The 25,040-nt window shown below is 37.8% G+C and overlaps 4 protein-coding genes across 6 annotated transcripts; 3 read left to right on the top strand and 1 right to left on the bottom strand.

The window, feature by feature from the left end:
• The first annotated feature begins 3,300 nt into the window (after nucleotides 1-3,300).
• On the top strand, nucleotides 3,301-5,369 carry LOC112286990 (oligoribonuclease). Its single transcript, XM_024529534.3, has 2 exons — nucleotides 3,301-4,765; nucleotides 4,934-5,369. The coding sequence occupies exon 1, from the start codon at nucleotides 3,809-3,811 to the stop codon at nucleotides 4,562-4,564; it is 756 nt and encodes a 251-aa protein (XP_024385302.1). The 5' UTR covers nucleotides 3,301-3,808; the 3' UTR covers nucleotides 4,565-4,765; nucleotides 4,934-5,369.
• A 161-nt stretch (nucleotides 5,370-5,530) lies between these two features.
• Nucleotides 5,531-8,208, bottom strand: LOC112286988 (uncharacterized). Of its 3 annotated transcripts, none has more exons than XM_024529532.3 (6): nucleotides 7,961-8,208; nucleotides 7,208-7,287; nucleotides 6,978-7,082; nucleotides 6,724-6,850; nucleotides 6,438-6,564; nucleotides 5,531-6,246 (listed from the first exon to the last, which is right to left on the bottom strand). In XM_024529532.3, the coding sequence occupies exons 2-6, from the start codon at nucleotides 7,260-7,262 to the stop codon at nucleotides 5,839-5,841; spliced, it is 822 nt and encodes a 273-aa protein (XP_024385300.1). In that variant the 5' UTR covers nucleotides 7,263-7,287; nucleotides 7,961-8,208; the 3' UTR covers nucleotides 5,531-5,838. The 3 variants fall into 3 exon arrangements, with proteins under 3 accessions (XP_024385300.1, XP_024385299.1, XP_024385298.1); XM_024529531.3 differs by lacking the exon at nucleotides 7,961-8,208 and adding an exon at nucleotides 7,399-7,639; XM_024529530.3 differs by lacking the exon at nucleotides 7,961-8,208 and adding an exon at nucleotides 7,514-7,639.
• Nucleotides 8,209-20,966: 12,758 nt separating this feature from the next.
• On the top strand, nucleotides 20,967-23,972 carry LOC112286296 (uncharacterized). The gene is made up of 4 exons (XM_090253327.1): nucleotides 20,967-21,661; nucleotides 21,834-22,138; nucleotides 22,471-23,700; nucleotides 23,836-23,972. Exons 1-3 carry the CDS (start codon nucleotides 21,284-21,286, stop codon nucleotides 23,573-23,575), a joined length of 1,788 nt encoding a protein of 595 aa, XP_090109453.1. The 5' UTR covers nucleotides 20,967-21,283; the 3' UTR covers nucleotides 23,576-23,700; nucleotides 23,836-23,972.
• On the top strand, nucleotides 23,681-24,718 carry LOC141045744 (uncharacterized). The gene is made up of 2 exons (XM_073536076.1): nucleotides 23,681-23,700; nucleotides 23,836-24,718. Exons 1-2 carry the CDS (start codon nucleotides 23,681-23,683, stop codon nucleotides 24,716-24,718), a joined length of 903 nt encoding a protein of 300 aa, XP_073392177.1.
• The last annotated feature ends 322 nt before the right edge of the window (nucleotides 24,719-25,040 follow it).

Here is a 25,040-nt window from a genome sequence, read left to right as displayed (position 1 = left end):
TTGTCATCGACCTTAGGGACTTTTTCAGCCATTATCCATTCTAGAACAACCATGGTCTTCTATTTCTATGGATTTTATCATGGATCTTTCAATCTCAAGTTCTTATGACTCTATATTTGTGATAGTAGATCGTTTTACGAAGATGGCACATTTTGTACCATGTACAAAATCTATCATAGGTGAAGAAATAGCTAAGCTCTTTCTTGACAATATCTATCGCTATCATGGATTATTCAAGGATATTATATTAAATAGGAGAACTCAATTTGTATCAAGATTTTGGTAGAGTCTTTTCAAGATTCTAAAAGTGGATATAAAACTATCTTTGGCATTCCATCTTAAACTGATGGACAAATGGAGCATGTTAATCAAGTTTTAGAGTAGTATTTAAGATGTACCATTAACTATCAACAAGATGATTGGACAACTCTTTTGCCATTGGCAAAGTTTACTTACAATAACACGGTACATTCTTCTACAAAACAAACACCTTTCTTTCCTAATTATGGTTATCATCCACGACTTGATACTTTTGACTTTTCAAAAGTTGATAATCCTGCTGCGAAAGATTTGACAATTCATTTGTTAGAGCTACATGCAACGATGAAGGCATAGTTGAAAGAAGCTCAAGAATAACAAAAGATCAATGCGGATGTCTATTGAAAGGAACAACCAACATTCCACATGGGTGATAAGGTATGGTTACTTCATCACAATATCAAGACCACTCGTCTTTGTGACAAATTGGACTATCGAAGACTTGGACAATTTTCTATTTCTGTACAAATCAATCCAATTGGATATTGTTTATATCTACCGGAGTCAATGAAAATCCATCTAGTATTGCACATGTCTCTACTTGAACCATACAAGACAATGGACATACAAAGAAAAAGACAAGTTCCACCTCGTCATATAGAAGTGAATAATAATCAAGAGTTTGAAGTGGAAGAAGTCTTAGATTCAAGGCAGCACCGAAATAAATTGGAATATCTTGTCCATTGGCATGGATATGATATAAGTGAATGCAAATTGAAGCCAGTAAAGAATCTTGTAAATGCAACAAAAGTGGTGGAGGCTTTTCATCGACGACATTCATCAAAATCAAGATGAAAACCTTCCTTATGAAAGAAATAAGATCTAGGTAAGATAACATTCTACTTTCAATCCTTGTTTGTAGCTTCTTTTTAGTTGTGACGCTCAGGAAATGGAGAACCAACAACCAGCGGATTCAACTCAAGAGCTTTCGTTTGCTGATCTGCAGGACGGGACATTATGATTGTCACAACTTTCAAGACAACACAATCGAGATGAAGAACTTCAAGAATGACATATTCTTCCTCGAATAGATGGCGAGATACAACGCGTTTGGTATCACGATTTGGGAAGGGACTCCCGATGTTTGGTGATTTTACTAGAGGTAGGAACAACTCCTGATGGTGTTTCAAATGTTTTATTCAAAGGAAGTTATGAAGGCCTCAACAATGATCAAATAATTGGGTGGTCTTCCCGCCCTGGTATGGGACACTACCGATGGTTGAGAGGCCTTATCAATCATCTTCGAAGAGAACAAAGATCAAAGTATGTGGCAAATACAATTCGTTCTTTCATAGATTTCATCAACATATGATTACCGCTCCACATGGAACTCATCCCTAGAAGAGGAGATAATATCACGGACATATGCATGTAAGCCAATAATTACATGTATATATATGTAGAAGTAAGTAAAAGTAGGTAAAAATGAGTTAATTCTATAGTATTTGGTGTGAAAGCTTCCTAAAAGCTTCATAGATGCTGCTTTGACTTTATAGGTATCTTTAATTGATTTTTTTGGATTAAAAACGTGGTCAACAAGTTGGCTATGTGCTACACATGTTGTTAGCTTGAAGACCAAGCTAACTATGTGGCCCACAGGTAGATAAACTTGCCTTGTAAGTCAAGGCATGTGTCCTACAAAGTCAATACATATTGGAGGTCCTATAGAACGTCGCCACGTAGCCCTAGTTAGATAGTATATATAGAGATAAGAATGAAGCCTTCTTCACTCTTGTCAACTCCTTTCTTGCTTCCAGTCTAGTTTCAAGGATCTCTAGTTTTCTTGGCTTTTGGCAATAGCCATTCCAATTTCTTTCTTAATATATATATATCAAGTTATTTCTATTTTGTCATCTTTCTATGAGAGAAGTCTCACTTGTTTATTTATCTTCATCATGTTCTTGTCCTTGACAATAACACCATCAAAGATTAAGAAATTATTATATATTATGAATTTTACATATGACACATGTATTCTTAAGTAGTATATATATATATATATATATATATATATATATATATATTTATTATGTTAAAATAAAAAATAAAAATACCACTAGTGCCTAATTATTCAAAGATATGTAAAAAAATCTATTTATATTTAAAGATTTTTAATGCCATTATTCCATTTTATGCTCTAATTGAGCTTTGTGTTATTATCATCTTATCATTCACCATCTATAGAAACTTCTCACTATCATGCTTTGGATACTTTATAGATGATAATGACAAGGCAATAATACCCTCTTCATTAACATTTTTAATTACTACATGGAATTAAAAGCACTATTATGTTATTTTATCCACTTCATCAATTGACAAGTGGATAGATTTATTAAGAGTGAGAACCAAATATAAGTTACATTGTTTTTTGATTTATTTGGTTGTTTCATAGTACTACATAGGAGTATGTAGAAGATACTATCTTTTCATGTTATCTCTTTGGGATTTAGTACTCTTTTATTTATTTTATTTACATTCTTTAATTTATCTATTTTTTTATTAAAAAAATTATATATATATATATAATATATATAATTTTAATAAAAAATTAGATAAATTATACATAAAAAATTATAATAAAAAATAATACATAAAAAAAAAATAATCATGTGCATAGAATTTGGAAAAGTATACATCAAAAATTTAAATATTTTTTGAAAAAAAATCTACTATTCAAAATTGACACAAGCTTATACATTATCTTGATTGCAAATACTATAAATTTAAAATGCACAAGATTTTTTTTGCTAAATTAGTATTACTAAGTAATAAAAGCCATTTTTAAAAATACCAAATAAAAATAATAAATATAGTAAAAATTAAAAAAAACGCTTTGCTATAAATTTAAAGAGCATTTTCAGTATAATTTTAATAGAAGAAAGATTGAAATCTAACTACGTGGAGGCGATCAGATTTAGGTTTTTGAAGAGGATCGGTTATAAGGTCCTCCTTTACTGAACCTATCACCACACGTGAGGAGAAGTTTGGGGTCCTGAATCCACATCCTCTGCTCTGAGTCTGTCAGCTCTCGTTGGGGCGATGGCAGCTTTGCATTGGATTGTTGCGACCATGTGCTAATTTCAAGTTTGAATCTGCATGACCTTGTTGCGGGACGTCTTGTGGCAGTCATCTGAAGCGATAGCTCTTGCGGAGAAGCACCGAACGACCCCTCGTATTTTGGAATTCTGCTCCGAAATTAGCGAGGCAGAACTGGATTGAGTTAATAGTAAAGAGATTTGCGTTGCTCAAGGAATTTTATGAATTTTTTGCGCGAGTTGATCAGATCCCATGGGGTACGAATTTTTTATGAAGCTCTTGTGCTGTAGAGTGCAAGTCCTGATTTCGGGTGGCTTCTGAAGGGAGATTTGATTGAACAATCTTACAGATTGCCCTGCTGAGTTTGTAATTGGCGAGTTAGGGTTTGAATAGTTTTTTGTACATTTTTCACGGTATTTTAGGAGATAAGCTTGAGCTTGAGGGGTTTGCTATGGAAAAGCCTCAAAATTACTACTCTGCGCTTGCTTCGCTCGACGACAACGAAGACGAGGATCAGAGAAGTAGTCAGAAAGATGCAGGGGCTTCGCAGGGAAGCGGCGCGGCGAAGAGTTCCGGCAATGGGAAGAAGAAGAAAACTGGTGGAGGAAGAAGGAAGGAAGAAGAGGTCTCTGCGGATGTCAAGGTGGGGCGCGTGCGAATGCCGCTTGTTTGGATTGATCTTGTGATGTCGGGGCTAGACATTGAGAAAGACAGGATCCTGGAGATTGCTTGTGTAGTGACAGACGGCAGGTTGGAGAGGACGTTTGAGGGTCCGGATATAATCGTCTCGCAGCCAGAAGAGATCCTCGAAGGGATGGATGTATCGTTTCGAGAGCATCATGCTGCAAGCGGGCTGATGGATGGTGTTCGGGCAAGTTCAGTGACAGAAGAAGAAGCTGAGCAAGAGGTGTTGAAGTTTGTTCGCAAGTACACTAGAGGGAACTCTGGACAACCTTTGCTTGCTGGGAACTCAGTATATGTGGATCTCCGGTTCTTGAATAAGTACATGCCCACCTTAGCTGCCGAATTTTCTCATGTGTTGGTTGATGTGAGCAGCATCCGAGCGCTCTGTGTGCGTTGGTATCCGAGAGAAGCCGAAAAGCAACCGGCTAAGCAACTCCAGCATCGATCCTTAGCCGACATCAAGGAGAGTATTGCAGAGCTCAAATATCTGCGACGAAATATTTTCAAGCAACCGCAGAAATGACAGTTTTCTCATGAGAAGGTTATGCAATCTCCAAGTGACTTTCAAGGCAGTAGCGTAGAGGAGCTTGTGATCACGACTGCAAATTACATCAGCCTTTTGAGCGAAGACATTTGTTCATCGCTGTGCTACATTGAATGCTGCCAAGCTGAAGGACCGTGGTTGCCGGCCAATATCCAGCTGAAATTGATTCTTTAACATCAGGTAGAATAGTTGATGAAGCTCTTATTCAGATCCAAATGGTCAACAGAAGTGTGAGATTGCACCAGTAATGGACATAAAAGCACTTTTAAAGTTTCAGATCCTTCAAGTCAACTACTTTTAGTTATGATTGTTTGTACGTGCGTTCTGATTCCACTCTTTCTGATGCAGGGATTTGTAAATATGACTTCGTTACAATCATGCAGGCATGATATCCAGTTATCTACGTAGTAATCGGGCAACCTGTACTTTTGATGGACAACCCGTATGTGTCCGACAAAAAAGTGATCATTAACTCAGTTTGCATTCGACTTCAAACGTTTGGCCACTAATCGTCATCTTTGATTCATATCTTCTCTCACCAGCAACTGTGTAGCTCATTCGGCTGGAATGGTTGCAAAAATTGGCCAGCATCACTCACTGATGTGCGAAGCAGATGCTGCTGTCAGCACACTGATGTAAACTAGGTATATTTGATACAAAACTATTTACCATGTTTACAATGTGTGTTTGCGCACTGAACGAGTCAGTTTTAGGGAACAACGGTGCACATGTAAGTCTGTTACTGTAATGAATTAATATTATGATATAATCTTTTTTCAACAAACCAATTGAGGTGTGAATATTCATATAGTACAATGATTTATAATCAGAGAATAGCGAAAAAAATCTGGTTATCAGTTTCTTAGCATGAAGGTGAGGATCATTAAAGATTAAATTTTTTGAGTTTATTGGCACATGCGGTATGCAAAAAACAGTGGCAATATGTGACGAGGAAGGTTAACTACGACTCTACAGATGCCAATATTCAATCTTGAGGAACTCACGATACAGAGCAGTTGCACTTCGTCATTCTCCACACACGTCGCATTGCAACTTGCTACAAATTGACATGATACCACTTGCAACACGGGCAAGAATTCAAGACTTTACCTGACATAATAAATCGAGATTGCTTGACAAGGCTACTCAGAAATACACTTTCACGCCACTCAAAATTGGACAACCTAATCTATATACACGCGGCATGTAGCACCCATGACTACAAAACCATTAACTATGTGTCACTGCCTAGCCTAATATGGATTGTATGGAGGATACCCGGACGGAGGGTATCCAGGGTTTTGGTATGCAGGATTTTGGTACCCAGGATTATGGTAGGCAGGGGCACCAGGATGAACAGGTGCAGAAGCAGGATGGTAATATGGAGGCTGAGCAGGGGGAGTCGCAACGTATGCAACCGGTTGAGGTTGAGGTCGAGGGTAAGGAACCGGAGGTGGTGCTGAGTATACAGGAATGAATGTTTGTGGACCCGCTGAAGGTGGAGGTGGAGGAGCACAATAGCCTGCAGGAGGGTATGCAGTATGAGGTTGGTGACCAGGAACCCCGTAAGGTGGAGTGGGATACCCATATGAAGGACCAGGTTGTGTATAGACCCCATGAGGTGCTGGCGGATGTGCGGTCTGCTCACATTTAGCTGGTTTCTGCGCGTACGCAGATGACAACAATGTGAGACAATCGTAATTTCCATTTGTTTGTGAGCGATTAAAGATGCAGACTCGGAGCTTCATTCGGCATTCTAAGGATCCACTGGTACTGGATGCAAATACGAGAGAGAATGCATCAATCCTAGCAAACACGACAGGATTTGAACCGAGGCGAGTCACCAACTTACATTTTTCCCACTTCCGCCATAGTGAAGAATCAACTTCAACGTTCCAGCAGATTTGAGTGTTCTGGAGTTCGTCAGCGGCCATTGAGTATCATCGTACCCAGAATCGATCACCTTGTTGAGCCAGATCCTGTAGTAGGGCGAAAAAAAAAGTACATAAAAAAAACAAAAACAATTATCGTTATTAAGGGAAGACATTCTCGATCACCATGATTCCAACAAGTAAATCATGCAAATAAAACCAACAGGTGCTGGCGGGATGGGAAGCATCTGCATGAACAGTACTTACTTGGTGCTGCCAATGTAATCATCACGTTCGAGAGTATTACTGTTCCATACATGGGCTTGAACCTCACGAAGCCCTTCGATGAGAGATATTTTGAAAGTTTCGTTGAACGATGGGTTCCTTCCTCCATCTAGAGTACCAAACAAGTTGCACGATGTAACCATATTCCCTTCGCAAGTCCAACACGCCATAAAATTTCTAGTTTGAAAGTTTTGCAGAGTAGAAGTAAGCTGGAAGGTGAAAACACACAATCAAACCTGTGTCGGTACGAGTGCGGTATTTTTGACCGGAGTACTCAATAATCACGTAGGGATCTTGTCTACTAAACCACTCCTTGTCGCTCAAGTTGGCACATCCCACCACTGTTCAAAGACAATAATAATGATCAATCCTTTGATGGTTCTTCTTAAAACCATAAGCAAGAGCTGAAGAACGCTATGGGGATCACAAAAGAGCAGGTGAAATAAGTAAACCGTATAGCACTTACCATTCAAGTCTAGGGTTTGACCTTGCACGTTGTGGTGCTTTTCAGCATACGCCATCTTCCGAAAGCTAGTTTACCAAAATCTGGAGTTTCGAAGACAACATCGAGGCATTAAAATCTGATAAGAAGGCAGGACATTAAAACGAGTACTTCAAATGAGTCACATCCCTGAAGCAATCACCCATTCTACTCACTCCTGCCACAATAGTCGTCGCCGCGAGAGAGATGGCAATTCGCAGGGGCTACGGCACACATCAAGGGTAGCAAAAGGAAGCATAAAAAAACCAGGAAATGCAGTAGAAGCTGAACCTGTGAGGTTCGGCGGGGGAGGGGGAGTTGAGAAAGCTGACGGGAGGAGAGCAAAGCTTCCAACAAAACACTCGACAATGAAACCCAACCCAGAGAGAATACGAGATAGATCTACAGAGAGCCGGGCGCTCGAAAGTAGTCATCGGGGGAAAGTCAGAGGATTTGAATCCTTAGAAAACGGTGATGAGATAGGTGGGACGACCTCAGCTAGTATAAAAAAAGGATTATTAACCGCGCATCTTCTTGAAACATTCCGCGTGAAAAGCTTCACACGGTTCCAAGTAGCCGGATACGATTGTATCGTACGCTATTTTCAGCACACCCTTGATGATTTCTTTACTTTCGCCAGTCAACAATTCCGTAGCAACGCGTCCCCTCACCATAGCAAACGACCAACTAACCACCAAAAAATAATCAGAAATACAAGAGAAAAGGGCGAAAACCCACATGAAAGACAAGCCCCTGCCAGTCCGGATTATATGCAGTTAGAGAGCTGCTATTGGCCGAATCGGTAGAGGCAGCACCGACGTGCTGATTGCTGGCGGAGGTGACAGTTCGGATCACCAATTTCGGGGACCCACTAGCCAAAATCCCATAGCTGGGCTACTGCAGCCCTAAGGTGAAACAATACACTACTACGTCTGCAGCGAAGACCAGAATCCAGCGTGCCACAACTGTCGGTACGGTGGAAAAACAAAACAAAATCCAACTGGCCCTCCTCCTCGTTGGTGACGATTCTCCGCCCGCCTTGGAATATGCTCCCCCCCAACTCGGTGTCACAGCATTGACCCTGGGGGCTCTCTCTTCCCGAAGGCTCCGCGCAGACTTGGAATCGGTAATAGATACGCCACGGCCTTCGGAGGCGGAAGTTTCATCGTCCTTCGATGCCCGCGGACAAGCCTGATCGCCGTGTATGACGGTTTTTTGCAGACGGCGACCGGTGACGTGGGCAAAATTTCATGCAGAGGCTGCGTAGTTTCGAAGAACGTGCTGACGAGGTTTGACAGTGAAGGAATAGGTATACAAAATAAAATAATAATAATATTAAAAGGTCCATATCTAAAGTGTGGCACATTTCTCTTTTAAAAGTAGTTATAGTATTCAGGGGCTAAAACATATCACATAGCATCCTCACTGTTGAGAGCATTAAATGTAGCCAGCACTCTCCAAAATATTACTTTAGTTTACAATAAATACTCTAGCTACAGTGTTTAGAATGTAGTGGAGAGAAACTATTTATCTTCTCCCCTTTTCTTTGTATATGTGAGATAACCAAATCAATATACTCCCTCTTATGTGTGTGTGTTTTTTGTACATATTATTTCTAACTACTATTGTATCTCTCCAAACATTCTTAATACATTACTAGCATGATTGCTCTTATGCACTAATCTTGATTCTTAAAAACTTATAAGCACTTTATCTTTTGCTTTTTCTTTGATTTTTTCTCTTATCCTACTGCTATGTTGCTGCTACTATTATGCTTGAAACATGATCAGTCTATCTCAAGTGTCCAAGATCCTTCTAATCTACAATAATATAAAACCTCATCACAAGATAAGACAAATTGGATTAGAACAAAATTAAATAGAACTAAATAGAATGAGACGTTAAAGACAAAACTGAGAAACTAGAATTAGAATAAAAAAAGAACAGAACAAGAAAATACATAACTCAATTATATTAAGAGAAAGAATTCAAAGCCATAATTCATTAGATACCTCAAAAGGCCTTGGTCAATTATATTTATACTTTGTTCTACTACCTTGGACTTTCTAGAATATTTCAAGATGATGGATCTCACTTGATAATTGCCTTAAACTCTTTTTAGAAGATTCTATAGTGGAATCCACGTAGATAACTACCTTAAGTCTTTTCTAGAAGGTTCCATGGTAGATCTTCGTCCACTAACCTAATCTCAATTCTAGAAACTTCCATAACTTCTCAAGCATGGTTCTAACTATTTATCCCTATGTGGCAATAATACAAACATCTTATTTATATCTAGTTATAATGTTGATATGCTATGTTGTGCTATTGTATTGTTCTTATGTTATACAATATCCTGTTGCTATATTGCACCTTACTGTGATGCTATGCTATTGCTACGCTGTGTTGTGCCACATCGTACCAGCAACTACTGCACACTACTGCCAAACTGCCGTACCTTGTCACCAATTGCCATACCTATCTATTGAACTTTCATGCCTTACCGTCATTTGTCACACCTTGCTATCAAACTTTCATGCCTTGCCACCATTTGTCGCACCTTGCCATCAACTACCACACCTTCCTATGAAGTTATTGTACTTTATTGCCCCTTATCATTGTCTACCATAGTCCACTACAGACCTTTATTTCTATGAGAAAAAAAAATCTCCTCAAATTTTTAATATTTTTGTTTTCAAGATCAACTTTATCATTTTATTTAGCTTTACATTTTAAGGTGCATTTTATTCAACTTGTTCTTCTTAATCTTGTATTTTTTGTTTATATATTTATTTATAATGAGTGTCAAGGATATCAACAAGAAGAAGATGCATAAATTTGAAAAATCTGTGTCAAAAAAAAACTAACAAAATAACAATAAAGTAATATGTATATTAAAAAAAATTGGAATAGCTATTGCCAAAAGACAAGGAAATTAGAGACTCTTAAATCTAGACTAGAAGTAAGAAAAAAATTGACAAGAATAAAGAAGGTTTTTTTTCTTGCTTCTATATATACTATCTAATTAAGAGCTATGTGGCAGTGTTCTATAGAACCTCTAATATGTGTTGACTTTACAATATACATGCTTTAGCTGATAAAGCAAGTTTTTATGAATGGGCCATATAATTAACTTGTTCTTTAAGTTACTAACATGTGTAGCACATGGCAAACTTGTTGACCATGTTCTTAATCTAAAAAGTCAATTATAGACATCTATAAAGTCAAAACAACATCTATGAAGCTTCTAGGACACTTCTATAGAAGATATTATGGAATTAACTTATTTTTATCTACTTTTATCTAATCATATAGGTAATTATTGATTTACATGTGTATGTTCGTGACATTACTTCTCCTTCAAGGAACAAATTCTATGAAGAGCGATCATTATATGTTAAAGAAATCAAAGATGTAGCGAATTATATTTGCCACATACTCTGATCATTGTTTTCTTTGAAGATGGTTGATAGGGCCTTACAACTATCAATAGTGTCCCATATAAGGGCAGGAAGACCACCCAATTATTTGATCATTGTTGATGCCTTCATTACTTTCTTCAAACAAAATATTTAGAACACTATTAAGAATTGTTCCTACCTCTAATAAAATCACCAAATATTGAGAGTCCCTTCCAAGGTCATGATACCAAATGTGTTGTATATCAGCATCTATTCAAAGAAAAACATGTTGTTCTTGAGGATCTTCATCTTGATTGCATTGTCTCAAATGTTGTGATAATTGCAATGTCTCATTTGGTAAGTCAAAAAATGAGGGCTTTTGAGTTAAATCTATTGGTTGTTGGTTCTCTATTTCTTTAATGTCACAAATATAGAAAAAATACAAACAAAGAGAAAAGATAGAATACAAACTTTTCTAGACCTTGTCTCTTTTATAGCAAAGACTTACTATTTTTCATATTGGTTTTGATGGATGTCATCAATAAAAAGTCTCCACTACTTTTACTACATTTGTAAGATTCTTTATTAGCTCCTATGTGCATTCATTAATATCATATCCATGCCAATGAACAAGATATTCTAATTTATTTTGGCTTCGCCTTGAGTTTTGAACTTTTTTTGATTCAAACTCTTCATTATTGTCCACTTCTATAAGAAGAGGTAGAGCTTGTCTTCTTTTTGGTATGTTCATAGTCTTGTATGTTTCAAGAAGAAACACATGAAAAATAAGATGTATCTTCATTGACTTTAGTAAGTATAATCAATAAGCAGCTAGATTAATTTGTCCATAAATAGCAAAAGGTCTAAGCATATGATAGTCCAACTTATCACAAGGATGAGTAGTCTTGATATTACGACAAAGTAACCATACTTTGTCACTTACATTGAATTGTGGTTGTTCCTTTTGATAGGCATCCCTATTGATCTTTTGTCATTCTTGAGCTTCCTTTAATTGCACCTTCATTGTTGCATGTAGTTTTGACAAACAATTTGCCAAACCTTCTGCCATAAGATTATCAACTTTTAAAAAATCAAAAGTATCAAGTCAAGGATGGTAACCATAATTGGCAAAAAAAGGTATTTATTGCATAAAAGAATGCATTGTATTATTATAAGCAAATTGTGCCAATGATAAGAGGGTTCTCTAATTGTCTTGTTGATAATTGATGGTGCTTCTTAAGTATTATTCTAAAACTTGATTTACATACTTTGTCTATCCATCAATTTGAGGATAAAAGGCCAAAGAAAGTTTTACATTTACTTTTAAAATCTACAAAAGAATTTTCTAAAATCTTGATATAAATTGAGTCTCCTATCAAATATAGTATCTTTCAATAATCTATAATATCCATAGATATTGTCAAGAAAGAGCTTAGTAGTTTTTTCACATGTAATAGATTTTCTGCATGGTAAAAAATATGCCATCTCGATAAAACAATCTACTATCACAAATATATAATCACACAATCTTGAGACTGAAAGATCCGTAATAAAATCCATAGAAACAAAAGACCATGGTTGTTTTAGAATAGGTAATGGTTGATGAAGTCTATAAGATCAATGTCGAGGAGTTTTTGACCTTGAACAAATGTCACATGATTGAACAAAGTCTTTTACAGTCTTCCATATTTGTGAATACAAAAAATCTGTGAATATTAGCTTTAAAGTCTTGTTGGATCCAAAATATCTTGCTATTAGAAAGTCGTGACGTGCTTCTTCTTCTGGTATATATGAGTATTTTTTGAAATTAAGTAGATTGTTCTTAAACTCAAACATAGAAGTATCACATGACTTAGAAGAAGTATTCTTGATATCATAAACAAGAGGATCAAAGGACATATTTAATTGAATTTATTTGAAAAAAGTTGAATTAACAATCAATGTTTATTTTCTTCTTTAAGTATAATATAAGAAATTCTAAAAAGAGCATTAAACAAATTTTTTTATTTTCCTAGCCAATAAGTAATATTGAACTCAAATTTTGACAAAGACATGCTTTAACGAGCATGGCAATGATTCAAAACATAAATTGACATAATATATTCAAAATTCTTATAATCCATTTTTGTATTGTAATATGGTTATATGATGAAAGAAGATAATATGGATCTTATTATAGAAGAGCCAAATTAAAATATAAAGTAGAAAAATATAAATAAAAGATAGGAAGGTAATAAAACTTTTAGAAGTAATGTTCTTTTTTTAGAAAAGTGACGTCTATTTACTTTGTTGAACCATAAATAAGATAAAATAAAGTAGATTAGAAAAATAAAGGATATAAGTATTTATAGGAAGAAGTTAGGAATTGATTTTAATAAAAATTAATTCAAAAAGATAAAATTTGATACTTGATTGATAAATCCTCAAAACTTGGATCTGATACCATCAAACTTCTCGGATAGAACAATTCTTGGTTCTCTAACACTAGAAGGGCATTCCACCATAGGAAAAGGGACGTGATTTGGTACAGATATTGAAGCAGCTTCAATTATTTCTATATCTTCAATTCATGCCAATCTTGTTGCTCCTTGTAGTGGTAAATTGAATTGATGCATCGCAAGAATTAACTCCCTCAATTGCTCTTGCATTTGTGCCATTGCACTCTTCATTTTAGCAAGTTATGCCATGATAATACTTAGAAAAGAGAAGATGTCTAATATCGCTCAAGACAAATACAAGAGAGGACTTGAGAACAAAGAAAATACTAAGGACAATATCAGTTTAGAAGAGGATAATTCGCAACTTCTAATATGCTTGTGTCTTACCAAGAAAAAAGGGTAATCCACTCTTAATCAAGGTTAGACAAAGCTTTGATATTGTAGGTGTATGTCACGGCCATAATCATGTAAGCTAATAATTACATATAGAAATAATTAGAAGTAAGTAAAAGTAGGTAAAAGTAAGTTAATTCTATAATATTTAATATAGAAGCTTCCTAGAAACTTCCTAGATGTTGCTTTGACTTCATAGGTGTCGTTAATTGACTTTTTGGATTAGAAACGTGGTCAACAAGTTGGCCATGTGCCACACATGTTGTTAGCTTGAAGATCAAGCTAACTATGTGGCCCACACGTAGAAAAACTTGCCTTGTAAGTCAAGGCATGTGTCCTACAAAGTCAACACATATTGAAGGTCTTATAGAACGTCGCCACGTAGCCCCTAGTTAGGTAGTATATATAAAGACAAGAGTGAGGGCTTCTTCACTCTTGTCAACTCCTTTCTTGCTTCTAGTCTAGTTTCAAGGGTCTCTAGTTTTCTTGTCTTTTGGCAATAGCCATTCCAGTTTCTCTTTCAATATATATACTTGTTTATATATATATTGTTACCTCTCTTTGAGTGAAGGCTCACTTGTCTAAATTGTTTTCTCATCAAGTTCTTGTCCTTGACAGATTGACAAGAGTACATCTACAATATCAGAGCTTTGTCTAATCTTGATTAAGAGTGGATTACCCTTTTTTCTTGATAAGATATAAGCATATTAGAAGTTGCGGATTACCTTCTTCTAAATTAATATTGTCCTTAGTATTTTCTTTGTCCGCAAGTCCTGTCTTCTATTTGTCTTGAGCGATATTAGACATCTTCTCTCTTCTAAGTGTTATTATAGCAGAACTTCTTGAAATGAAGAGTGCAATGGCACAAATGCAAGAGCAATTGAGGGAGTTAATTCTTGCGATGCATCAATTCAATTTACCACTACAAGGAGCAACAAGATTGGCATGAATTGAAGATATAGAAATAATTGAAGCTGCTTCAACATCTGTACCAAATCACGTCCCTTCTCCTATGGTGGAATGTCCTTCTAGTGTTAGAGAACCAAGAATTGCCCTACCCGAGAAGTTTGATGGCACCAGATCCAAGTTTCGAGGATTTATCAATTAAGTGCAACTTGTGATTGAACTTCAATCCCAAAGCTATCCAACTCCAGGATCACAAGTTAGATTCATTGGTACGCTTCTTTCAGGTTCGGCACTATCGTGGTTTTCATCTTTTCTTGAACGACGAGATCCAATATTGGATAATCTAGAGGCTTTTTTGGCGGAGTTTCGATCCATGTATGGAGAACATGATGCAATTCTTGTTGCAACCAATAAGATCCGTATTTTACGACAAGGCAATCGATCAGTAACGTTATATGCTTCACAATTTCGACAACTTGCAACTGATATCAAGTGAGATGATGCTGCACTTATTAGCCAATTTCTCTACGGATTACAATATGAGGTAAAAAAATTAATGCTCAACTTACCTGATTCTCAAACATTGAGTCAAGCAATTGATATTGCTGTGAAGTGCGACAATCGCCTTTTTGAATTCCGATCTAAGAACCGTACAAGTGGACCTCAACGCTACTATAATTCAATGGCAACACCAATACCTCTTCAACACATACATTCGGAAGTAGAGGATATGCAAATTGATGCAGTACGTTTCAAACTTCTTACTGAGCAAGAAAAGACTCGTCATCGTCAAGAAGGATTATGTTTATATTGTGGAGAATCAAAGCACACTGCTCAACATTGTCCAAAGAAACGACGCAATCACAAAATGAGGAGTATGGCTGTGAAAGAAGATAATATGTCGAAAAACGAGTTTGTCCAGCTACAATAGGGACCGTGTGGCTGGAACCTTGCACAACTTCTAGTAAAGGTCCTATTCTCTCCTCAGAGCCCTCTCCTTGTTTTACATTAAATGTTATTTTAGAACCTAAACATTACAAAGTCTCTGCCTTGTTAGATTCAGAAGCCTCAGCATGTTTTTTAGATGAAGAATTTACTAAAAGACATAGCATATCTTTAGTAAAGAAAACTAAACCTGTTCATGTAGAAGTCATAGATGGCCGTCCATTGTCTTCTGGAGATATTATTCACGAAACCCTTCCTATAGAAGTAATAATCAATGGTCATAATAGTTTTGTAGTATTTAATATCATTAGATCTCCTTCTAATCCAGTCATTTTAGGTTTATCGTGGTTAGAAAAATACAACCCTCAAATAGACTGGATTTCTCGAACTCTTACTTTCTCTAAAAGTATAACTAATAGTGTAGAGAGTCATAAGTCCAGTTCAATTAAACCTATATTTATAGATGCAAAAGTTTTCTTGCATGCTGCTATGAAAGAATCACCATACATTATTTATGCTACACCCATTTCTACTGGTGAAAAGACTTCAAGTGGCATTCCAAGCCAATATCAAGAATTTTAAGATGTATTCGAAAAAAAGAATGTGGATACACTCTCGGAACATCATTCCTATGATTGTTCAATTGACCTTCAAGAAGGAGCACAACCGCCATTCGGACCAATCTACAGTTTATCACAAAATGAGTTGGCTGAACTCAAGGAGTATATTGAAGAAAATCTAGCCAAGAATTTTATACGCCATTCTAAATCTTCGGCATGAGCTCCAATTCTATTTGTGAAGAAAAAAATGGATCATTGCGGATGTGTGTTGATTATTGAAGACTCAACAAGATTACCATCAAAAACAAGTATCCACTACCTTTAATATCTGGACTTCTTGATCAGCTGAATCAAGCTAAGATCTATACAAAAATAGATCTTCGGGGAGCATACAATCTAGTACGCATCAAAGAAGGAGATGAATGGAAGACTGCGTTTCGAACTAGGTATGGATATTTTGAATACAACGTCATGCCTTTTGGACTTACAAATGTACGAGCAGCTTTTCAACATCTAATGAATGATGTTTTTCGAGAGTTTTTGGACGATTTTGTCGTATGTTATCTAGACGACATCTTGATCTATTCTAAGAATCCAAAAGAACATGAACTTCATGTTCGTCATGTGTTACAAAAATTAAGAGATGCAGGACTCTATGCCAAGATAGAAAAGTGTGTATTCCACACTACTCAAGTCGATTTCTTAGGTTACATCATTTCAAATGATGGACTTATGATGGATCCTAAGAAAGTTCAAACTATTATAGACTGGAAGATTCCAAAAACGGTAAGAGACGTCCAATGTTTTTTGGGATTTGCCAACTACTATCGGATCTTCATCAAAGACTTCTCTCGAATTGCAGCTCCACTTACACGTTTGACTTGTAAAGACAAATTCCAATGGAATCAAGAAGCAGAAGTTGCTTTTGAATCTTTGAAGACAGCATTTGTTTCTGCACCAATCTTGTATGGTGTTGATTTTTCCAAAGCATTCTTTATGGAAACAGATGCATCAGACTTTGCTCTGGGTGCGATTTTATCACAAATGGAAACAGATGACAAACTTCATCCAATAGCCTTTCATTCAAGAAAATTCTCAGTAGCAGAAATCAATTATGAGATCCATGACAAAGAACTTCTTGCAATTGTGGATTCTTTTCAAGAATGGTGTCATTATCTAGAAGGCGCTTCTAGTCTAGTTACTGTGTATATGGATCACAAGAACCTCGAATATTTTATGTCAGCACGCGTATTAAATAGTCGCCAAGCTCGTTGGAGCATGTCTTTATTAAGATTCGAATTCATCGTCACTTATCGGCCAGGAAAACAACAAGGTTTATCCGATGCCTTGTGTAGACGTTCTTATCTTGCACCAAAAGAAAGAGATGTAGCTTTTGAGCAACAAAGAACGGTTCTCTTGAAGTCGGAGCAATTTCATCTTCGAGCAATAAAATCAACATTGACTGTTGATTTAACTTTTCTTAAGCAAGTCCAGTTAAGTATGTCTTTAGACCCTCTTGTTCATGATATCAAGAATAATTCTTCTAAATCTCATGATCCATCTAAATTTGAATTCAAGAACAACCTACTCTTTTTCGAAGGATGCCTATATGTTCCAGAAGAAGAAGTACGTTTACGTGTTCTTCAAGTTCGTCACGACTTCCCAGCAGCAGGACATTTCGGATATAATAAGACTTTGGAGCTGATATCTAGGGATTTTTGGTGGCTCCAAATGTGGAAGGCAGTTAAAGATTTTGTACAATCATGTGATGTTTGCTCAAGATCGAAAACTCCTCGTCATCTATCTTTTGGACTTCTTCAGCCATTACCCATTCTAGAACAACCATGGTCTTCTGTTTCTATGGACTTCATCACGGATCTTTCAATCTCAAGTTCTTATGACTCTATATTCGTGATAGTAGATCATTTTACCAAGATGGCACATTTTGTACCATGTACAAAATCTATCATATGTGAAGAAACAGCTAAGCTCTTTCTTGATAATATCTATTGCTATCATGGATTGTCCAAGGATATTATATCAGATAGGGGAACTCAATTTGTATCAAGATTTTGGCGGACTCTTTTCAAGATTCTTAAAGTAGATATAAAACTATCTTCGACATTCCATCCTCAAATTGATGGACAAACGGAGCCTGTTAATCAAGTTTTGGAGCAATATTTAAGATGTACCATTAATTACCAACAAGATGATTGGACAACTCTTTTACCATTGGCAGAGTTTGCTTACAATAACACGGTACATTCTTCTACAAAACAAACACCTTTCTTTGCTAATTATGGTTATCATCCACGACTTGATACTTTTGACTTTTCAAAAATTGATAATCCTACTGTGAAAGATTTGGCAATTCATTTATCAGAGCTACATGCAATGATGAAGGCGTAGTTAAAAGAGGCTCAAGAACAACAAAAGACCAATGCGGATGTCTATCGAAAGGAACAACCATCATTCGTCTTGGGTGATAAGGTATGGCTACTTCGTCATAATATCAAGACCACTCGTCCTTGTGACAAGTTGGACTATCGAAGGCTGGGACCATTTTCTATTTCTGCACAAATCAATACAGTTGCATATCGTTTACATCTACCGGAGTCAATGAAAATCCATCTAGTATTCCACGTGTCTCTTCTTGAATCATACAAGACAATGGACATACGAAGAAAAAGACAAGTTCCACCTCGTCATATAGAAGTGAATAATAATCAAGAGTTTGAAGTGGAAGAAGTCTTAGATTCAAGGCAGCACCGAAATAAATTGGAATATCTTGTCCATTGGCGTGGATATGATATAAGTGAATGCAAATTGAAGCTAGTAAAGAATCTTGTAAATGCAACAAAAGCGGTGGAGGCTTTTCATCGACGACATCCATCAAAATCAAGATGAAAACCTTCTTTATAAAAGAAACAATATCTAGGCAAGATAACATTTTACTTTCAATTCTTGTTGGTAGCTTCGTTGTAGTAGTGACGCTCAGGAGATGGAGAACCAACAACCAGCGGATTCAACTCAAGAGCCTTCATTTGCTGACCTGTCGGACGAGAAATTACGATTGTCACAACCTTCAAGACGATGCAATCGAGATGAAGATCTTCAAGAACGACATGTTCTTCCTCGAATAGATGGCGAGATACAACGCGTTTGGTATCACGATTTGGGAAGGGACTCCCGATGTTTGGTGATTGTACTAGAGATAGGAACAACTCCTGATGGTGTTCCAAATATTCTATTCGAAGGAAGTTACGAAGGCCTCAACAATGATCAAATAATTGGGTGGTCTTCCCGCCCTGGTATGGAACACTACCGATGGTTGAGAGGTCCTATCAATCATCTTCGAAGAGAACAAAGATCAGAGTATGTGGCAAATACAATTTGTCGCATCATAGATTTCCTCAACATATAATGACCGCTCCTCGTGGAACTCGTCTCTAGAAGGGGGGGTAATGTCAAGGCCATAATCATGTAAGCTAATAATTACATATAGAAATAGTTAGCAGTAAGTAAAAATAGGTAAAAGTAAGTTAATTTTATAATATTTAATATGGAAGCTTCCTAGAAACTTCTTAGATGCTGCTTTGACTTCATAGGTGTCGTTAATTGACTTTTTGGATTAGAAACGTGGTCAACAAGTTGGCCATGTGCCACACATGTTGTTAGCTTGAAGATCAAGCTAACTATGTGGCCCACACGTAGAAAAACTTGCCTTGTAAGTCAAGGCATGTGTCCTACAAAGTCAACACATATTGAAGGTCCTATAGAACGTCACCACGTAGCCCCTAGTTAGATAGTATATATAAAGACAAGAGTGAGGGCTTCTTCACTCTTGTCAACTCCTTTCTTGCTTCTAGTCTAGTTTCAAGGGTCTCTAGTTTTTTTGTCTTTTGGCAATAGCCATTCCAGTTTCTCTTTCAATATATATACTTGTTTATATATATTTTGTTACCTCTCTTTGAGTGAAGGCTCACTTGTCTGAATTGTTTTCTCATCGAGTTCTTGTCCTTGACAGTGTATTCTTGTCAATTTGTCAAAGACAAGAACATGATAAAGACAAATAAATAAGTGAGACTTCTCTCATAGAAAGATGACAAAATAGAAATAACTTGATATATATATTAAGAAAGAAATTGGAATGGCTATTGCCAAAAGCCAAGAAAACTAGAGACCCTTGAAACTAGACTAGAAGCAAGAAAAGAGTTGACAGGAATGAAGAAGGCTTCACTCTTGTCTCTATATACACTATGTAACTAAGGGTTACGTGGCGACGTTCTATAGGACCTTTAATATGTGTTGACTTTGTAGAACACATGCCTTGACTTACAAAGCAAATTTTTCTATATATGGGCCACATAGTTAGCTTGGTTTTCAAGCTAACAATATGTGTGGCACATGAGCAACTTGTTGACTACGTTTCTAATCCCAAAAAGTCAATTAAAGACACCTATGAAGTCAAAGCAGTGTCTATGAAGCTTCTAAGAAGCTACCACACCAAATACTATAGAATTAACTTACTTTTATCTACTTTTACTTACTTCTATTTATTTATACATGTAATTATTGGCTTACATGCATATATCAATGATAGTTATTTATATTATTTAGTATATATATATATATATATATATATTAATTTTTTTAATTGCATTTTGTTGTCTATATTTTTGTTACATATAATTACAACATTAATTTTTTGAAATACCCTATAATTACAATTATTTTATAACACTCTTTTAAAACTTGTATTATTGACATACTAATTGAACAAACTTGTATCACTCAAATCACAACTTCGAATGTCTTCCACATGTATTCATTTTATGCCATAATACACTATTCTTTGTCAAATCAATTTTCATCATCTAGGATTTTTAAACAAAATAGCTTTTGATACTAGTTATTCATTTTTCTCCAATCCAAAGCCTAGTATTTGTCACAACCCAAGATATTGCATGTTCCCAAGGAAACCCATGTTTTGTTATCACAAAACATTTTTCTACACAATATGTCAAGTTTGCCACGTCAACCCAGGGCCAAGTGTCCATGTGGCGAAGGCATTCATTCGTCTTCCTCCGCTCAGCGAAAATGCGAATGCGGAGATGAGAAGAAGCGCAATTGTGTCGGTAATGGAGTGATCAACAAATCCATGCTACCATTCTTCACCACAGCACATCGGATCCATGAATTGGTTGCTCCCCATTTCTCCCCGTGCGTCGTGGTACACCTCCTCCGCTTTCGAAATGACATTTTGGTGAGTGGAAAGGAAGGTAGGTAGGAGGGATCTTAGCTCGGGGTTTTGGAATTAGTGGTGGTCTCGAAGTTTTCTGTGACCTCAGTTCTTGGAAGATTAATCTATAGATTGCTGTTTCTTACTGTTGAATGGGAGATTAGGAGTAATTAGCTATGGCGGGATCCGTGTCACGACAACCCAAGGCACGAGAAGGAGAGGTTTATCAGCATTCTGGAGCACCTTCACCGTCGTCGCAGGATGTAATTGAGTCCTCGGACGAGGTGATGCGAGGCTCTGAAATTGGGCTCTGTGTGACGAAGATGCCGAGCAGGGGGGAGGCAGCTGCGGAGTGGCTGGCCATGGTTGTGATACTCCTGTTTGGGATGTGGCTAATTTTTCGCTATCAGATGGAGCTACTGCCTCCGCCGGTTTCTGGAAATGACGCCGGATTACGTGGGTTCGCTGAGGAAAGAGCTTACAAGCATGTTGAATCTCTCTCTTCTTTCGGACCCCACCCTTTGCGCAGCAAGGCTCTCGGTCATGCTATTCAGGTATAGACTGCGTGGCTATCATATGTGTTCAGTAGCATTCGAATTCATGAGGATCTTTTAGAATTTTAACCCCTATTGATGTCATGAAGGGGTGTGTAGAAGGGGGTGTTTCTTTAAGGACTTGACTTATGAATCCTTGTTAGTGACTCTGTCGATGAGGTCTTTCCTGCAGTATGTGCTAGACCAGGTTACGGAGGTGCAACAGACAGAAAATTCAGAAGTGAAAGTAGAGGTAGACTACTTTCATGCGAGTCCAGGAGTGACACAGCTCACAGGAATTTGCGATGGGGAGTCTACAGTTTATTATGGACTGAAGCATGTTATTGCTCGATTGCACCCCAAATATGAGGACAGTGCTCTGGAAAACGCAATTTTGGTCTCTTCACATATCGACACAGTTATCACTTCACAAGGTGCTGGGGATTGCAGCTCTTGTGTGGGTATCATGCTTGAATTGGTGCGGGCGCTTTCCCACTAGGCGCAAGTCTTCAAACACTCCGTCATATTTCTCTTCAACACTGGTTAAGTTAATATTTTCTTATGAATTCTTTTCCTTCCGCCGTATCCCTCCATTATGCAGTGGTTAAGCTTCGATTATTGTGTAAAAAACTAGGTTGAGATCTTTTCAACTTGTACATATTTCTAAGATTCCTGTGCACTACTGTATTATGATTGCAGAGGATTTCCCTTGCAGTAGCTTTATAACTTTCTATTTTCTGACTCAGAACTTGATGTCGGAACTCTTTGCCGCATTTGAAATCTAAGAAATCTTAGCCTCTCATCTTAGTCGTTTCAGTTCTGAGCAACAGTACTTACGAGGCAAGATTGAACCATGCAGGTGAGGAAGAAGGTTTACTTGGAGCGCATAGTTTCATGACCCAGCATCCATGGAGAGAAACGATCCGTGCAGCTGTAGACTTGGAGGCTATGGGCGTTGGTGGCAAGCATTGGCTGTTTCAAGGTGGACCGGATGCTTTTCTTGTTGAGACTTCTTATGCCAAGGTGGCCAAGTGGCCTGCCACCATAATGCTAGCTCAGGATATATTCTACTCTGGTCTGGTGAAAACAACCACTGACTTCCAAATTTTTAGAGAAGTTGGAGGCTTGACAGGGCTTGATTTTGCTTACATGGAGAATTCGGCCGTGTATCTCACTAAAAACGACAAGTTGAAGCTTTTGCGACCCGGATCTCTACAACATTCTGGAGACAACATGCTTCCTTTCCTACGTGAAATAGCCACATCACCAGAGCTGGCATCCCGTAATCTGACATACCCAACAGGATTCTCCAACATGAATGTGGTCTACTGGGACATATTAGGGTGGTACATGGTGACTTATTCTCAGGATTTCGCCAAGCTTTTGCACCACTCCATTATATTTCAGCTTATAGTACTCCAAGTCGGCGACATTTATCTCTCAGGGATTCCCTGCCTGGTAGCCTCATGTTTAGCTTTCTTGACCATCTGCTTCACGTGGTGTTTCGCATTAGGTTTCACTCTCCTTGTTGCAATCCTTGTTCCAACACTAGGCAGTTCGGCTGTCCCGTTCTTAGCTTGCCCGTGGTTAGCAATCCCACTGTATTGCCTTCCTGCCGCAATTGGCGCTTTGGTAGGCCATCGATTTGGTCATATGCTTCTAGTTTGGTACCTTCGGCATGTTGATGAAGAGCAACACAAAAAGACCCAATCGACGTTAGAACAGGTCGTTCCAGAGAAGAACCTCGCTATAAACGCTCCGTATACAGTTCTGTGTGAGGCTCAGAGATGGTTGTTTAAAGCGGGGATTATGCAAAGGGTACTTGTGCTTGTATTAGCCACTTGGGCTAAGGCAGGGTCTTCCTACTTAGCTCTTGCATGGGTGGTTGGTCCCACTATAGCTTATGGGCTGCTTGAGATTCCCCTTTCATCTTGACAAGCCTTGAGGAAGCTGCGATATCTGACGTTCCGGCTTGGTGTGGTTGCACCAGCTGCCTTGACGGCTTTGTCTGCCTTCCAGCTCCCTCTTGTGTTTATCAACATGGTTGTGAACTTTGACAGGTACCACCAAAGAATTCAAACAACATTGTATCTAATCATTGTCTGATTTTAAATTCATTATTGGAGCTGAAGGGCTGCTTCTGAAGGAATAATACCTGGTGTATTATGCTGACGTAAATCTGAATTTGTGAACAGGGATCCGGGAGATTTGCCGGTGTGGGTGGGGAGCGTTATGATAGCCTGTATATGTGCGGCTATCACGACCCTAATGCTCGTGTGCTTGCTCCCATATGTTCACCGTTCAGGACGACTGGCGTATGTTCTAGGAGTATTAGGAGCCATCCTACTTTTGGCATTAGCATCTGTTGCTATCAGTATTTTCCCTGCGTTTACTCCCGACGTTGGTCGAGGAATTAATGTGGTTCATGTTATTGATGCGGATGGTCAAAACAGTGGTAGAAATTCTACGAATTCGTTTCTTTCCCTGGCATCTGTAACTATGGGAAGCTTGGACCCAGAAGCGAAACACATGGGTGACGCAGACCTCGTGTGTAATCGAAATAACACTATTGATTTTGTAACGCACAAGGTAAAATATGGATGTCAGAAGCCTATTCTCTTGGATGAAAGTCTATGGGAAGACCGACCTTCTTTGGTAGTGATCAAAGATGAAGACGGTCCACCAAGAGTGACAACGGTGCGCTTGAGTGCTGGAAAAGCTTGCCGTTGGTTTCTTACAGTAAACTCAAACAAGGTAGCTAAGTTTCAGCTGGAAGTTACTATAGACTCTAAATCCCCACAGCAAGTGTTGGTACCAACCACTAAGACTTCAGGGGTTGTTGGTTGGCATTTGATCCAGTACAATGGTGATCCTGCTGGTCCTAGCAACTTTTTGCTAATCCTTCATTGGTTCCAGAATGCCACTGATTTTGATGCATCGAAGCTTCTGAAGCTGCGGACCGACGTTGATCTTACAACACCTGAAGCAGCAAAGATGCTAGATGAACTTCCAAAATGGTGCTTTGGATTTGGAATGCCCTCGTCACCCTATTTATTGGCGTATTTGGCATCCATGTAACATAAAAAATAGGTGGCCGGCATGAAGAATTATGAGTCGTGAGGATGTGCACCATGGACAGAAGTTTTGGTCAGTGGGTGGGGCTTGTAGAGACTTCAGAACTCAGAAGGAGTTTCAGTGATGTAAATTCTGTGCTAACTATTTTGGTTTAACGATCCAACATCTAAGATAACGTTATTGGTTGGGATGGAATGGTGTTGTTTGAATGCCACATCTAGAATGTTTTCGTCGACCTTGAATTATGGAGCGTAGAGTGTAGACAAGATTTGTGTCGGATCACATCTGAATTGAATTCTGAGTTACTATTCTTACTCACCTTGTT

Source organism: Physcomitrium patens, chromosome 9, assembly GCF_059467195.1.
Source record: "Physcomitrium patens ecotype Gransden chromosome 9, ASM5946719v1, whole genome shotgun sequence".
Lineage (NCBI taxonomy): Eukaryota > Viridiplantae > Streptophyta > Bryopsida > Funariales > Funariaceae > Physcomitrium > Physcomitrium patens.
This window is presented reverse-complemented; position numbering and strand designations above follow the sequence as displayed.